The sequence below is a fragment of the Trachurus trachurus genome (assembly GCF_905171665.1).
Source record: "Trachurus trachurus genome assembly, contig: scaffold_193_arrow_ctg1, whole genome shotgun sequence".
Lineage (NCBI taxonomy): Eukaryota > Metazoa > Chordata > Actinopteri > Carangiformes > Carangidae > Trachurus > Trachurus trachurus.
Window position 1 is genome coordinate 38,352 of NW_028155195.1, and position 17,556 is coordinate 55,907.

Genomic DNA, 17,556 nt, shown 5'->3' on the forward strand with positions numbered 1-17,556 from the left:
CCAAACAGGCGATTTTAAAAAGACGACAGGTACGCGCCTGTCGGTTTTTTTTGACCATTTTTTTTTTTTTTTTTGACCAAAAATTAAAATTTCTCCAAATTTCTCCAAACTCGGATATATCATCTGGGGGTCCGAGGGGAGTCCAACGCAGAAGGTTTTGTTGAAATCGGGCCGGTGGTTTTGGAGAAAATGACCAAAAACCAAACAGGCGATTTTAAAAAGACGACAGGTACGCGCCTGTCGTCTTTTTTTGACCAATTTTTTTTTTTTTTTTTGACCAAAAATTAAAATTTCTCCAAACTCGGATATATCATCTGGGGGTCCGAGGGGAGTCCAACGCAGAAGGTTTGGTTGAAATCGGGCCGGTGGTTTTGGAGAAAATGACCAAAAACCAAACAGGCGATTTTAAAAAGACGACAGGTACGCGCCTGTCGTCTTTTTTTGACCAATTTTTTTTTTTTTTTTGACCAAAAATTAAAATTTCTCCAAACTCGGATATATCATCTGGGGGTCCGAGGGGAGTCCAACGCAAAAGGTTTGGTTGAAATCGGGCCGGTGGTTTTGGAGAAAATGACCAAAAACCAAACAGGCGATTTTAAAAAGACGACAGGTACGCGCCTGTCGTCTTTTTTTGACCAATTTTTTTTTTTTTTTTGACCAAAAATTAAAATTTCTCCAAACTCGGATATATCATCTGGGGGTCCGAGGGGAGTCCAACGCAAAAGGTTTGGTTGAAATCGGGCCGGTGGTTTTGGAGAAAATGACCAAAAACCAAACAGGCGATTTTAAAAAGACGACAGGTACGCGCCTGTCGTCTTTTTTTGACAATTTTTTTTTTTTTTTTTGACCAAAAATTAAAATTTCTCCAAATTTCTCCAAACTCGGATATATCATCTGGGGGTCCGAGGGGAGTCCAACGCAGAAGGTTTGGTTGAAATCGGGCCGGTGGTTTTGGAGAAAATGACCAAAAACCAAACAGGCGATTTTAAAAAGACGACAGGTACGCGCCTGTCGTTTTTTTTTTGACCAATTTTTTTTTTTTTTTTGACCAAAAATTAAAATTTCTCCAAATTTCTCCAAACTCGGATATATCATCTGGGGGTCCGAGGGGAGTCCAACGCAGAAGGTTTGGTTGAAATCGGGCCGGTGGTTTTGGAGAAAATGACCAAAAACCAAACAGGCGATTTTAAAAAGACGACAGGTACGCGCCTGTCGTCTTTTTTTTACCAAATTTTTTTTTTTTTTGACCAAAAATTAAAATTTCTCCAAATTTCTCCAAACTCGGATATATCATCTGGGGGTCCGAGGGGAGTCCAACGCAGAAGGTTTTGTTGAAATCGGGCCGGTGGTTTTGGAGAAAATGACCAAAAACCAAACAGGCGATTTTAAAAAGACGACAGGTACGCGCCTGTCGTCTTTTTTTGACCAAATTTTTTTTTTCTTTTGACCAAAAATTAAAATTTCTCCAAACTCGGATATATCATCTGGGGGTCCGAGGGGAGTCCAACGCAGAAGGTTTGGTTGAAATCGGGCCGGTGGTTTTGGAGAAAATGACCAAAAACCAAACAGGCGATTTTAAAAAGACGACAGATACGCGCCTGTCGTCTTTTTTTGACCAATTTTTTTTTTTTTTTTGACCAAAAATTAAAATTTCTCCAAACTCGGATATATCATCTGGGGGTCCGAGGGGAGTCCAACGCAAAAGGTTTGGTTGAAATCGGGCCGGTGGTTTTGGAGAAAATGACCAAAAACCAAACAGGCGATTTTAAAAAGACGACAGGTACGCGCCTGTCGTCTTTTTTTGACCAAATTTTTTTTTTTTTTTGACCAAAAATTAAAATTTCTCCAAACTCGGATATATCATCTGGGGGTCCGAGGGGAGTCCAACGCAGAAGGTTTGGTTGAAATCGGGCCGGTGGTTTTGGAGAAAATGACCAAAAACCAAACAGGCGATTTTAAAAAGACGACAGGTACGCGCCTGTCGTCTTTTTTTGACCATTTTTTTTTTTTTTTTTGACCAAAAATTAAAATTTCTCCAAATTTCTCCAAACTCGGATATATCATCTGGGGGTCCGAGGGGAGTCCAACGCAGAAGGTTTGGTTGAAATCGGGCCGGTGGTTTTGGAGAAAATGACCAAAAACCAAACAGGCGATTTTAAAAAGACGACAGGTACGCGCCAGTCGTCTTTTTTTGACCAAATTTTTTTTTTTTTTTGACCAAAAATTAAAATTTCTCCAAACTCGGATATATCATCTTGGGGTCCGAGGGGAGTCCAACGCAGAAGGTTTGGTTGAAATCGGGCCGGTGGTTTTGGAGAAAATGACCAAAAACCAAACAGGCGATTTTAAAAAGACGACAGGTACGCGCCTGTCGTCTTTTTTTAACAATTTTTTTTTTTTTTTTTGACCAAAAATTAAAATTTCTCCAAATTTCTCCAAACTCGGATATATCATCTGGGGGTCCGAGGGGAGTCCAACGCAGAAGGTTTGGTTGAAATCGGGCCGGTGGTTTTGGAGAAAATGACCAAAAACCAAACAGGCGATTTTAAAAAGACGACAGGTACGCGCCTGTCGTTTTTTTTTTGACCAATTTTTTTTTTTTTTTTTGACCAAAAATTAAAATTTCTCCAAATTTCTCCAAACTCGGATATATCATCTGGGGGTCCGAGGGGAGTCCAACGCAGAAGGTTTGGTTGAAATCGGGCCGGTGGTTTTGGAGAAAATGACCAAAAACCAAACAGGCGATTTTAAAAAGACGACAGGTACGCGCCTGTCGTCTTTTTTTGACAATTTTTTTTTTTTTTTTTGACCAAAAATTAAAATTTCTCCAAATTTCTCCAAACTCGGATATATCATCTGGGGGTCCGAGGGGAGTCCAACGCAGAAGGTTTGGTTGAAATCGGGCCGGTGGTTTTGGAGAAAATGACCAAAAACCAAACAGGCGATTTTAAAAAGACGACAGGTACGCGCCTGTGGTTTTTTTTTTGACCAAGTTTTTTTTTTTTTTTTGACCAAAAATTAAAATTTCTCCAAATTTCTCCAAACTCGGATATATCATCTGGGGGTCCGAGGGGAGTCCAACGCAGAAGGTTTGGTTGAAATCGGGCCGGTGGTTTTGGAGAAAATGACCAAAAACCAAACAGGCGATTTTAAAAAGACGACAGGTACGCGCCTGTCGTCTTTTTTTTACCAAATTTTTTTTTTTTTTTTACCAAAAATTAAAATTTCTCCAAACTCGGATATATCATCTGGGGGTCCGAGGGGAGTCCAACGCAGAAGGTTTGGTTGAAATCGGGCCGGTGGTTTTGGAGAAAATGACCAAAAACCAAACAGGCGATTTTAAAAAGACGACAGGTACGCGCCTGTCGTCTTTTTTTGACCAAATTTTTTTTTTTTTTGACCAAAAATTAAAATTTCTCCAAATTTCTCCAAACTCGGATATATCATCTGGGGGTTCGGGGGGAGTCCAACGCAGAAGGTTTTGTTGAAATCGGGACGGTGGTTTTGGAGAAAATGACCAAAAACCAAACAGGCGATTTTAAAAAGACGACAGGTACGCGCCTGTCGTCTTTTTTTGACCAATTTTTTTTTTTCTTTTGACCAAAAATTAAAATTTCTCCAAATTTCTCCAAACTCGGATATATCATCTGGGGGTCCGAGGGGAGTCCAACGCAGAAGGTTTGGTTGAAATCGGGCCGGTGGTTTTGGAGAAAATGACCAAAAACCAAACAGGCGATTTTAAAAAGACGACAGGTACGCGCCTGTCGTCTTTTTTTTACCAAATTTTTTTTTTTTTTTTACCAAAAATTAAAATTTCTCCAAACTCGGATATATCATCTGGGGGTCCGAGGGGAGTCCAACGCAGAAGGTTTGGTTGAAATCGGGCCGGTGGTTTTGGAGAAAATGACCAAAAACCAAACAGGCGATTTTAAAAAGACGACAGGTACGCGCCTGTCGTCTTTTTTTGACCAATTTTTTTTTTTTTTTTGATCAAAAATTAAAATTTCTCCAAACTCGGATATATCATCTGGGGGTCCGAGGGGAGTCCAACGCAGAAGGTTTGGTTGAAATCGGGCCGGTGGTTTTGGAGAAAATGACCAAAAACCAAACAGGCGATTTTAAAAAGACGACAGGTACGCGCCTGTCGTCTTTTTTTGACCAATTTTTTTTTTTTTTTGACCAAAAATTAAAATTTCTCCAAATTTCTCCAAACTCGGATATATCATCTGGGGGTCCGAGGGGAGTCCAACGCAGAAGGTTTGGTTGAAATCGGGCCGGTGGTTTTGGAGAAAATGACCAAAAACCAAACAGGCGATTTTAAAAAGACGACAGGTACGCGCCTGTCGTCTTTTTTTGACCAATTTTTTTTTTTTTTTTTATCAAAAATTAAAATTTCTCCAAACTCGGATATATCATCTGGGGGTCCGAGGGGAGTCCAACGCAGAAGGTTTGGTTGAAATCGGGCCGGTGGTTTTGGAGAAAATGACCAAAAACCAAACAGGCGATTTTAAAAAGACGACAGGTACGCGCCTGTCGTCTTTTTTTGACAATTTTTTTTTTTTTTTTTTGACCAAAAATTAAAATTTCTCCAAACTCGGATATATCATCTGGGGGTCCGAGGGGAGTCCAACGCAGAAGGTTTGGTTGAAATCGGGCCGGTGGTTTTGGAGAAAATGACCAAAAACCAAACAGGCGATTTTAAAAAGACGACAGGTACGCGCCTGTCGTCTTTTTTTGACCAAATTTTTTTTTTTTTTGACCAAAAATTAAAATTTCTCCAAATTTCTCCAAACTCGGATATATCATCTGGGGGTCCGAGGGGAGTCCAACGCAGAAGGTTTTGTTGAAATCGGGCCGGTGGTTTTGGAGAAAATGACCAAAAACCAAACAGGCGATTTTAAAAAGACGACAGGTACGCGCCTGTCGTCTTTTTTTGACCAATTTTTTTTTTTCTTTTGACCAAAAATTAAAATTTCTCCAAACTCGGATATATCATCTGGGGGTCCGAGGGGAGTCCAACGCAGAAGGTTTGGTTGAAATCGGGCCGGTGGTTTTGGAGAAAATGACCAAAAACCAAACAGGCGATTTTAAAAAGACGACAGATACGCGCCTGTCGTCTTTTTTTGACCAATTTTTTTTTTTTTTTTGACCAAAAATTAAAATTTCTCCAAACTCGGATATATCATCTGGGGGTCCGAGGGGAGTCCAACGCAAAAGGTTTGGTTGAAATCGGGCCGGTGGTTTTGGAGAAAATGACCAAAAACCAAACAGGCGATTTTAAAAAGACGACAGGTACGCGCCTGTCGTCTTTTTTTGACCAATTTTTTTTTTTTTTTTGACCAAAAATTAAAATTTCTCCAAACTCGGATATATCATCTGGGGGTCCGAGGGGAGTCCAACGCAGAAGGTTTGGTTGAAATCGGGCCGGTGGTTTTGGAGAAAATGACCAAAAACCAAACAGGCGATTTTAAAAAGACGACAGGTACGCGCCTGTCGTCTTTTTTTGACCATTTTTTTTTTTTTTTTTGACCAAAAATTAAAATTTCTCCAAATTTCTCCAAACTCGGATATATCATCTGGGGGTCCGAGGGGAGTCCAACGCAAAAGGTATGGTTGAAATCGGGCCGGTGGTTTTGGAGAAAATGACCAAAAACCAAACAGGCGATTTTAAAAAGACGACAGGTACGCGCCTGTCGTCTTTTTTTGACCAATTTTTTTTTTTTTTTTGACCAAAAATTAAAATTTCTCCAAACTCGGATATATCATCTGGGGGTCCGAGGGGAGTCCAACGCAAAGGGTTTGGTGAGAAATCGGGCCGGTGGTTTTGGAGAAAATGACCAAAAACCAAACAGGCGATTTTAAAAAGACGACAGGTACGCGCCTGTCGTCTTTTTTTGACAAATTTTTTTTTTTTTTTTGACCAAAAATTAAAATTTCTCCAAATTTCTCCAAACTCGGATATATCATCTGGGGGTCCGAGGGGAGTCCAACGCAAAAGGTTTGGTGAGAAATCGGGCCGGTGGTTTTGGAGAAAATGACCAAAAACCAAACAGGCGATTTTAAAAAGACGACAGGTACGCGCCTGTCGTCTTTTTTTGACAAATTTTTTTTTTTTTTTTGACCAAAAATTAAAATTTCTCCAAATTTCTCCAAACTCGGATATATCATCTGGGGGTCCGAGGGGAGTCCAACGCAGAAGGTTTGGTTGAAATCGGGCCGGTGGTTTTGGAGAAAATGACCAAAAACCAAACAGGCGATTTTAAAAAGACGACAGGTACGCGCCTGTCGTCTTTTTTTTACCAATTTTTTTTTTTTTTTGACCAAAAATTAAAATTTCTCCAAATTTCTCCAAACTCGGATATATCATCTGGGGGTCCGAGGGGAGTCCAACGCAGAAGGTTTTGTTGAAATCGGGCCGGTGGTTTTGGAGAAAATGACCAAAAACCAAACAGGCGATTTTAAAAAGACGACAGGTACGCGCCTGTCGTCTTTTTTTGACCAATTTTTTTTTTTTTTTTGACCAAAAATTAAAATTTCTCCAAACTCGGATATATCATCTGGGGGTCCGAGGGGAGTCCAACGCAGAAGGTTTGGTTGAAATCGGGCCGGTGGTTTTGGAGAAAATGACCAAAAACCAAACAGGCGATTTTAAAAAGACGACAGGTACGCGCCTGTCGTCTTTTTTTGACCAATTTTTTTTTTTTTTTTTGACCAAAATTAAATTTCTCCAAACTCGGATATATCATCTGGGGGTCCGAGGGGAGTCCAACGCAAAAGGTTTGGTTGAAATCGGGCCGGTGGTTTTGGAGAAAATGACCAAAAACCAAACAGGCGATTTTAAAAAGACGACAGGTACGCGCCTGTCGTCTTTTTTTTGACAATTTTTTTTTTTTTTTTTTGACCAAAAATTAAAATTTCTCCAAATTTCTCCAAATCGGATATATCATCTGGGGGTCGAGGGGAGTCCAAACGCAGAAGGTTGGTTGAAATCGGGCCGGTGGTTTTGGAGAAAATGACCAAAAACCAAACAGGCGATTTTAAAAAGACGACAGGTAGCGCCTGTCGTTTTTCTTTTGACCATTTTTTTTTTTTTTTTGACCAAAATTTAAAATTTCTCCAAATTTCTCCAAACTCGGATATATCATCTGGGGGTCCGAGGGGGAGTCCAACGCAGAAGGTTTGGTTGAATCGGGCCGGTGGTTTTGGAGAAAATGACCAAAAACCAAACAGGCGATTTTAAAAAGACGACAGGTACGCGCCTGTCGTTTTTTTTGACCAATTTTTTTTTTTTTTTGACCAAAAATTAAAATTTCTCCAAACATCGGATATATCATCTGGGGGTCCGAGGGGAGTCCAACGCAGAAGGTTTGGTTGAAATCGGGCCGGTGGTTTTGGAGAAAATGACCAAAAACCAAACAGGCGATTTTAAAAAGACGACAGGTACGCGCCTGTCGTCTTTTTTTGACCAATTTTTTTTTTTTTTTTGACCAAAAATTAAAATTTCTCCAAACTCGGATATATCATCTGGGGGTCCGAGGGGAGTCCAACGCAGAAGGTTTGGTTGAAATCGGGCCGGTGGTTTTGGAGAAAATGACCAAAAACCAAACAGGCGATTTTAAAAAGACGACAGGTACGCGCCTGTCGTCTTTTTTTGACCAATTTTTTTTTTTTTTTTGACCAAAAATTAAAATTTCTCCAAATTTCTCCAAACTCGGATATATCATCTGGGGGTCCGAGGGGAGTCCAACGCAGAAGGTTTGGTTGAAATCGGGCCGGTGGTTTTGGAGAAAATGACCAAAAACCAAACAGGCGATTTTAAAAAGACGACAGGTACGCGCCTGTCGTCTTTTTTTGACCAAATTTTTTTTTTTTTTGACCAAAAATTAAAATTTCTCCAAACTCGGATATATCATCTGGGGGTCCGAGGGGAGTCCAACGCAGAAGGTTTGGTTGAAATCGGGCCGGTGGTTTTGGAGAAAATGACCAAAAACCAAACAGGCGATTTTAAAAAGACGACAGGTACGCGCCTGTCGTTTTTTTTGACCAATTTTTTTTTTTTTTTGACCAAAAATTAAAATTTCTCCAAACTCGGATATATCATCTGGGGGTCCGAGGGGAGTCCAACGCAGAAGGTTTGGTTGAAATCGGGCCGGTGGTTTTGGAGAAAATGACCAAAAACCAAACAGGCGATTTTAAAAAGACGACAGGTACGCGCCTGTCGTTTTTTTTTACCAATTTTTTTTTTTTTTTGACCAAAAATTAAAATTTCTCCAAATTTCTCCAAACTCGGATATATCATCTGGGGGTCCGAGGGGAGTCCAACGCAGAAGGTTTGGTTGAAATCGGGCCGGTGGTTTTGGAGAAAATGACCAAAAACCAAACAGGCGATTTTAAAAAGACGACAGGTACGCGCCTGTCGTTTTTTTTGACCAATTTTTTTTTTTTTTTGACCAAAAATTAAAATTTCTCCAAACTCCAAACTCGGATATATCATCTGGGGGTCCGAGGGGAGTCCAACGCAGAAGGTTTGGTTGAAATCGGGCCGGTGGTTTTGGAGAAAATGACCAAAAACCAAACAGGCGATTTTAAAAAGACGACAGGTACGCGCCTGTCGTCTTTTTTTGACCAATTTTTTTTTTTTTTTTGACCAAAAATTAAAATTTCTCCAAACTCGGATATATCATCTGGGGGTCCGAGGGGAGTCCAACGCAGAAGGTTTGGTTGAAATCGGGCCGGTGGTTTTGGAGAAAATGACCAAAAACCAAACAGGCGATTTTAAAAAGACGACAGGTACGCGCCTGTCGTCTTTTTTTGACCAATTTTTTTTTTTTTTTGACCAAAAATTAAAATTTCTCCAAATTTCTCCAAACTCGGATATATCATCTGGGGGTCCGAGGGGAGTCCAACGCAGAAGGTTTGGTTGAAATCGGGCCGGTGGTTTTGGAGAAAATGACCAAAAACCAAACAGGCGATTTTAAAAAGACGACAGGTACGCGCCTGTCGTTTTTTTTGACCAATTTTTTTTTTTTTTTTGACCAAAAATTAAAATTTCTCCAAACTCGGATATATCATCTGGGGGTCCGAGGGGAGTCCAACGCAGAAGGTTTGGTTGAAATCGGGCCGGTGGTTTTGGAGAAAATGACCAAAAACCAAACAGGCGATTTTAAAAAGACGACAGGTACGCGCCTGTCGTTTTTTTTGACCAATTTTTTTTTTTTTTTTGACCAAAAATTAAAATTTCTCCAAACTCGGATATATCATCTGGGGGTCCGAGGGGAGTCCAACGCAGAAGGTTTGGTTGAAATCGGGCCGGTGGTTTTGGAGAAAATGACCAAAAACCAAACAGGCGATTTTAAAAAGACGACAGGTACGCGCCTGTCGTTTTTTTTGACCAATTTTTTTTTTTTTTTTGACCAAAAATTAAAATTTCTCTCAAACTCGGATATATCATCTGGGGGTCCGAGGGGAGTCCAACGCAGAAGGTTTGGTTGAAATCGGGCCGGTGGTTTTGGAGAAAATGACCAAAAACCAAACAGGCGATTTTAAAAAGACGACAGGTACGCGCCTGTCGTCTTTTTTTGACCAAATTTTTTTTTTTTTTTTGACCAAAAATTAAAATTTCTCCAAATTTCTCCAAACTCGATATATCATCTGGGGGTCCGAGGGGAGTCCAACGCAGAAGGTTTGGTTGAAATCGGGCCGGTGGTTTTGGAGAAAATGACCAAAAACCAAACAGGCGATTTTAAAAAGACGACAGGTACGCGCCTGTCGTTTTTTTTGACCAATTTTTTTTTTTTTTGACCAAAAATTAAAATTTCTCCAAACTCGGATATATCATCTGGGGGTCCGAGGGGAGTCCAACGCAGAAGGTTTGGTTGAAATCGGGCGGGTGGTTTTGGAGAAAATGACCAAAAACCAAACAGGCGATTTTAAAAAGACGACAGGTACGCGCCTGTCGTTTTTTTTGACCAATTTTTTTTTTTTTTTGACCAAAAATTAAAATTTCTCCAAATTCTCCAAACTCGGATATCATCTGGGGGTCCGAGGGGAGTCCAACGCAGAAGGTTTGGTTGAAATCGGGCCGGTGGTTTTGGAGAAAATGACCAAAAACCAAACAGGCGATTTTAAAAAGACGACAGGTACGCGCCTGTCGTTTTTTTTGACCAATTTTTTTTTTTTTTTTGACCAAAAATTAAAATTTCTCCAAACTCGGATATATCATCTGGGGGTCCGAGGGGAGTCCAACGCAGAAGGTTTGGTTGAAATCGGGCCGGTGGTTTTGGAGAAAATGACCAAAAACCAAACAGGCGATTTTAAAAAGACGACAGGTACGCGCCTGTCGTTTTTTTTGACCAATTTTTTTTTTTTTTTTGACCAAAAATTAAAATTTCTCCAAACTCGGATATATCATCTGGGGGTCCGAGGGGAGTCCAACGCAGAAGGTTTGGTTGAAATCGGGCCGGTGGTTTTGGAGAAAATGACCAAAAACCAAACAGGCGATTTTAAAAAGACGACAGGTACGCGCCTGTCGTCTTTTTTTGACCAATTTTTTTTTTTTTTTGACCAAAAATTAAAATTTCTCCAAACTCGGATATATCATCTGGGGGTCCGAGGGGAGTCCAACGCAGAAGGTTTGGTTGAAATCGGGCCGGTGGTTTTGGAGAAAATGACCAAAAACCAAACAGGCGATTTTAAAAAGACGACAGGTACGCGCCTGTCGTTTTTTTTGACCAATTTTTTTTTTTTTTTGACCAAAAATTAAAATTTCTCCAAACTCGGATATATCATCTGGGGGTCCGAGGGGAGTCCAACGCAGAAGGTTTGGTTGAAATCGGGCCGGTGGTTTTGGAGAAAATGACCAAAAACCAAACAGGCGATTTTAAAAAGACGACAGGTACGCGCCTGTCGTTTTTTTTGACCAAATTTTTTTTTTTTTTGACCAAAAATTAAAATTTCTCCAAATTTCTCGGATATATCATCTGGGGGTCCGAGGGGAGTCCAACGCAGAAGGTTTGGTTGAAATCGGGCCGGTGGTTTTGGAGAAAATGACCAAAAACCAAACAGGCGATTTTAAAAAGACGACAGGTACGCGCCTGTCGTTTTTTTTGACCAATTTTTTTTTTTTTTTTGACCAAAAATTAAAATTTCTCCAAACTCGGATATATCATCTGGGGGTCCGAGGGGAGTCCAACGCAGAAGGTTTGGTTGAAATCGGGCCGGTGGTTTTGGAGAAAATGACCAAAAACCAAACAGGCGATTTTAAAAAGACGACAGGTACGCGCCTGTCGTTTTTTTTGACCAAATTTTTTTTTTTTTTTTGACCAAAAATTAAAATTTCTCCAAACTCGGATATATCATCTGGGGGTCCGAGGGGAGTCCAACGCAGAAGGTTTGGTTGAAATCGGGCCGGTGGTTTTGGAGAAAATGACCAAAAACCAAACAGGCGATTTTAAAAAGACGACAGGTACGCGCCTGTCGTTTTTTTTACCAATTTTTTTTTTTTTTTGACCAAAAATTAAAATTTCTCCAAACTCGGATATATCATCTGGGGGTCCGAGGGGAGTCCAACGCAGAAGGTTTGGTTGAAATCGGGCCGGTGGTTTTGGAGAAAATGACCAAAAACCAAACAGGCGATTTTAAAAAGACGACAGGTACGCGCCTGTCGTTTTTTTTTACCAATTTTTTTTTTTTTTTTGACCAAAAATTAAAATTTCTCCAAACTCGGATATATCATCTGGGGGTCCGAGGGGAGTCCAACGCAGAAGGTTTGGTTGAAATCGGGCCGGTGGTTTTGGAGAAAATGACCAAAAACCAAACAGGCGATTTTAAAAAGACGACAGGTACGCGCCTGTCGTTTTTTTTGACCAATTTTTTTTTTTTTTGACCAAAAATTAAAATTTCTCCAAATTTCTCCAAACTCGGATATATCATCTGGGGGTCCGAGGGGAGTCCAACGCAGAAGGTTTGGTTGAAATCGGGCCGGTGGTTTTGGAGAAAATGACCAAAAACCAAACAGGCGATTTTAAAAAGACGACAGGTACGCGCCTGTCGTTTTTTTTGACCAATTTTTTTTTTTTTTTGACCAAAAATTAAAATTTCTCTCAAACTCGGATATATCATCTGGGGGTCCGAGGGGAGTCCAACGCAGAAGGTTTGGTTGAAATCGGGCCGGTGGTTTTGGAGAAAATGACCAAAAACCAAACAGGCGATTTTAAAAAGACGACAGGTACGCGCCTGTCGTCTTTTTTTGACCAATTTTTTTTTTTTTTTTGACCAAAAATTAAAATTTCTCCAAACTCGGATATATCATCTGGGGGTCCGAGGGGAGTCCAACGCAGAAGGTTTGGTTGAAATCGGGCCGGTGGTTTTGGAGAAAATGACCAAAAACCAAACAGGCGATTTTAAAAAGACGACAGGTACGCGTTTGAAATTAGTATTTTGTTGTCACAAATTATTATTTTTTCCCTGCATGTCATATCTGGGAATCCGTAAAAGCCAGGTCTATTTTTGAGAATAACTTCCACACCACTAAGGCCAGGAACACACCGGCCCGACTGTCGGGCGTCGGGGAGAGTCGGACGACGTTGGGTCCGCGTCTGTTTGGTGTGTTCATCTGTGTCAGGGAAGCGCGGAAGCTGTCGGGTCTCATCGGCCCCGATTCAACACGCTCAATCGGGGCTCGTCGGGCGTCGGGGAGTAGACTCATTGGGTACTCTGATTGACTGTGTGCTAGCTATGGCAATTCTGATTGGCGGTGCCCTAGCGAATCAGCGTGGTGTGTGGGAGGGACGGAAGTGACCATAAACAAACGTTGCCTCCTGTAAGCTTTGTCTTCAGAAGCGCCCAAAACATCTTCTCAAAACTGATAACAAGCTAATGTTGTGTGCACTTTGTTTTAACCGGCCGACGGGCTCCACAGACCGGGCTGTTGCCTCTGTGATGCCCCGCTGGCTATGGTCGCTGCTGGTGGAGCGTCACTGCTCCGAGAATGTCGTCGGAGCTAACATTGTCATGTGGATGAACTAACCGCATATTGGTCATCTACTTAGATTAGATTAAGTTTATTTGTCCCCCATGGGGAAATTTGTTTTCACAGACTACACAATGAAGGACATACATCACAAGACAGACAATGGTATACACAACAACACACGTAAAAAAATACTAAAACCCAGAGGGGAATCCTCTGGGCCTTCAAGGTATTCAGTGAAGGCCTAAGAAAAAATATTGAAATAATTCTTGTACTACTATATATTTATTTTATTTTTAATTTTAATTTTATTTATTTATTTTATACAGTGAGCAACACACAAGTAATATTAGATAATTGTTATAAAGTTGGGACTAATATTTCTTGGGAAACAATGGGTTAATATAATGGAACGGCGAATGGACCAATCACAATTTTTCTTCCAACGGTATCTGGGCAGTAAATCATCGACTCCCCCTGCAGGGCCTTCAGTGGCTGTGACTGAAGGCCCATGTAATGCAAGTCAATGTGGGCATGAATTTGAGATTGACAGGTGTCTTAGCCAATCATATTCCACTGAGTTGTGGGCGGGACCATATCACGACAGCTTCCGGGTATTCGCGAATACCCAGCAGAACAACATTGCCGCCAAAATAGTGAGGGAGCGGGTTGCCAAGTCCGTGTTATACGTGACTTTGTTTTTCTGTGAAGTCGCTTATATTGGTAGTCGTGGGTTGCGGGTTTTTGGGCTTGTTGTTGTAGTTACTTATTTAGGGCTGCTTCCAGCTCCATGAGTTGTCAAGTAGATATTTTCGACATGTTATTTAAACGCAGGATAGTTTGTCCTCCTGCTGGACCTGTCACCCCCGCCCCGTTCCCCCCCCCCTCCCTTCCCCGTACACACACGGCACTTTGCCACGGTGACAACAACAACAACGAGATTGTCTTTCACCCTACAGTCTATGCTTTCACCACGCTGATCAAGAGAATAGTTACCGTAAGGAAAGAGCGGAGCCTACAGTCTGTGGCCGGAGCGCACATTTATTTATTAGAAGTTTAAATGGTGCTGATTAAACGCATGACTTTAAGCTGGGTCAGTTCTGCTGTTGAAGCCCTGAAGCCCCACAGACCCACAGACCCAGCGCCACAGCAGCAGCAGCAGCAGCACAGAACTGAATTTGTACTGTAAACCTACAATTTGCATATACCGGTAGTTTGATAGCCATTAAGGCCAGTGAAAAATGGCTGAACATTTACAAAGAGCTTGTGCCTTTTTCCCATTTCACCTCAGGAGGTGTTTGTTTTATAGCCACTTTTGGCAGAAATATTAAATCCACAGTGAAATTCAACTGTGTCTAAAGCTCAAACAAACACAAAAAACATTATCAAAAACATCTTTAGTTGTTGAACAGCTCATGATTGACATTTTACTTTCATTCCAGCTAAACAAATAAGTGAATGTGTGATTTGCTAGTTTCTTTTTTTTTCTTCTTTTTTTAAATAGCCTAAGTGATTCATGATAGCCAGCTATGAATGACTGTTTTTCCAGAATCACCTTGTGTGTTGTGAAGCCAGTTAGGGCAAAGAAACATGTAATATGCCGACCATCCATGTGACAAGGCTCTGGCTATTATTTCTATTGCTATGTTTAATTTTTTATTGCTACATGGTCCTATTGAAGGCCCAGGGTCTGGGTCCACGGTTCGCCACTGCTAAAACCGAATAAAGTGAAGAATAACAGCGCTACGCAGGTACATGCTTTGCCTGCATACATAACGGGTCAGCCACCACCGGAAGTAAACAAAACGGCGTTAATTGCGTTGATTTTTTTTTTTATGTGTTAAATGTTCAAAATTAATCTCCAAAATGAACGCGTTAACTTTGACAGCACTGATATATAGGTCTCGAGATGTTACACACAACAAGATATTCACAAACAGGTTTTTCTAACAGGTTTCAAAGCTGTCAGAGCTTGTGTGTATGACAAGGAAATGTGTACGGTAGATGACCTTTTTTTCCCTATCAATATGCATAAAAGTAATTTATTTATTTATTAATTAAAAAACACATGAAAAGGCCTTTTTTAATACGAGGCACGTGCTTAGAACTGCTCCTCTACATTCATCTGGACCATAGACTGTAAAAACAATGGACGTAGCACCCATTGGTTTGGGGGAGTCTGTTTTGTGCTGCTACGACGGGGGTGTGAACTGCGCCATCTTGGATTTTAGGTGGAGTCTACTTGCCATATTTGGAGAGGTGCAGCAGTTAGCCGGCTGAGAACCCGCCCACTGAACTCGAAACAACCAATTAACGGCCGTTAACCGTCTGTAAACCTGTCACTCAACGTAATTTATGCACAAATTTAAAGACTAAACAATACTAAAACACACCGATAGTTTCCACCTCCATTAACACACCACAAGTGTTAATGGAGGTGGAAACTATCGGTAGAGACCAAAACGATAAAATTAAAGAGACTGTAAATATGTTTTTTTAAGTTGCAAAGTCGGCTATTTTAACATGGGGGTCAATGGAGAGTTGCTCACTTCTGACACCAGCCCCCAGAGGCCGCGGGGGGCACTGCAGCTTTTTGAACGCGGAAGTGGTCTTCACTTGTTGAAACAACAACTCCCCCCTTGATCTGGACTGAGCTGTTCAGCATTCCTTCACTTTTCAAAGCTCCACCCCCTCATAACTCACCAGACATAAGAAACAGTTCCTTGCACTTCCACTTCAGTCCCGGAGAAGCAGACTGAAGAAGAGACGATCAGATTCAGATTCAGACCAAACTATCAACTTCCTGAGAGTGAGTCCAGCTACAACACTGCTGCTTCAACCTGCTGACACTCCACACACTGAAGGTGAGTTTGACTAAAACCTGGACTCAGGGTCACAGTAAACTAAAGTCAGTAAAAGGGGGAGGGGAGCCATGACTGACTCTACTTCTTGTATCCTGTGTTTTCAACTTCGCTCACAGACTAAATGGCTTCCAGACCAGAGGAGGATCTCTGCTGTCCGGTCTGTAAGGAGGTCTTCAGAGATCCTGTTGTTCTGTCCTGCAGCCACAGCTTCTGTAAAGACTGTCTGAAAAGCTGGTGGAGAGTGAAACAAGATCGACTGTGTCCAGTTTGTAAGACAAGATGTTCAAGAAAGAAACCACCCTGTAACCTGGTGTTGAAGAACCTGTGTGAGAGCTTCTTACTAGAGAGAGAGATATCTTCAGTGACTCTCTGCAGTCTGCACTCTGAGAAACTCAAACTCTTCTGTCTGGACCATCAGCAGCCAGTGTGTCTCATCTGCAGAGATTCAGAAACACACACCAACCACAGATTCAGACCCATCAATGAAGCTGCTTTGAAACTCAAGAAGGAACTTGAGGAAACTCTGGAGCCTTTAAAGAAGAAGTTAAAGGGTTTTGAAGAAGTTCAAGTGAAGTTTGGTCGAACAGCAGAACACATTAAGGTCCAGGCCCGACAAACAGAGAGGCAGATTAAGGATCAGTTTAAGAAGCTTCACCAGTTTCTAGAAGAGGAAGAGGAGGCCAGGATGGCTGCACTGAGGGAGGAAGAGGAGCAGAAGAGTCAGAGGATGAAGGAGAAGATGGAGGCTCTGAGCAGAGAGATAGCAGTTCTTTCACACACAGTCAGAGCCACAGAGGACGAGCTGAGAGCTGAAGACGTCTCATTCCTGCTCAACTACAAGGCTGCAGTGGAAAGAGTCCAGCAGCGCCCCCTGCTGGAGGATCCACAGCTGGACTCAGGAGCTCTGATAGACCAGGCCAAACACCTGGGCAACCTGGCCTTCAACATCTGGAACAAGATGAAGGACATGGTCTCCTACAGTCCTGTGGTTCTGGACCCAAACACTGCTCATCCAGGACTCATCCTGTCTGGAGATCTGACCAGTGTGAGACAAGGAGGAGACAAACAGCAGCTTCCTGACAATCCAGAGAGGATTGATCCTTACTGCTCTGTCCTGGGCTCTGAGGGTTTTAACTCAGGGACTCACAGCTGGGATGTCGAGGTCGGAGACGGTAAATGGTGGTCACTGGGTGTGTTAACAGAGTCTGTGCAGAGGAAGGGAAAGGGGATAAGGTCTGGAATATGGGCAATAGAGTTCAGTGTGGATAAATACAAAGCATTTTCACCATCAGCTCCAGCCACTGATCTCTCAGAGCAGAAGAAGCTCCAGAGGATCAGAGTGAAACTGGACTTGAACAGAGGAAAACTGTTGTTCTCTGATCCTGATACTAACACACACATACACACCTTCACACACACTTTCACTCAGAAGATGTTTCCACTCATTGCCACTGTTAGAAACGTCCCATTGAAGCTGTTGCCAGTGAAGGTGTCAGTGACAGTGGAGCAGAGCAGTTAGAGATAAAGAGGATGATCATATTTATAATGTTGTTCATTTCTTAAAGGGAAAAGTCAGTGAATTGAACCTGTTAAACTGCACCTGTCCTCCTGCTGCCTCATTATTACACTTTTCCTTTTTACTACTTTTAATCTGTAAAACATATTCACTCTTTTTTATCTGTATAATTAATTTCATATTACGTTTGTTATCATGACTTTGTA

General features: G+C 41.7%; 1 protein-coding gene across 1 annotated transcript; it reads left to right on the forward strand.

Moving 5' to 3' along the window:
• Nucleotides 1-15,955: 15,955 nt before the first annotated feature.
• On the forward strand, nt 15,956-17,353 carry LOC311008005 (nuclear factor 7, brain-like; the record flags this gene model as incomplete). The annotated part of the gene is made up of 1 exon (XM_084001436.1): nt 15,956-17,353. The coding sequence occupies one exon, from the start codon at nt 15,956-15,958 to the stop codon at nt 17,351-17,353; it is 1,398 nt and encodes a 465-aa protein (XP_083857562.1).
• Between the last annotated feature and the right edge of the window lie 203 nt (nt 17,354-17,556).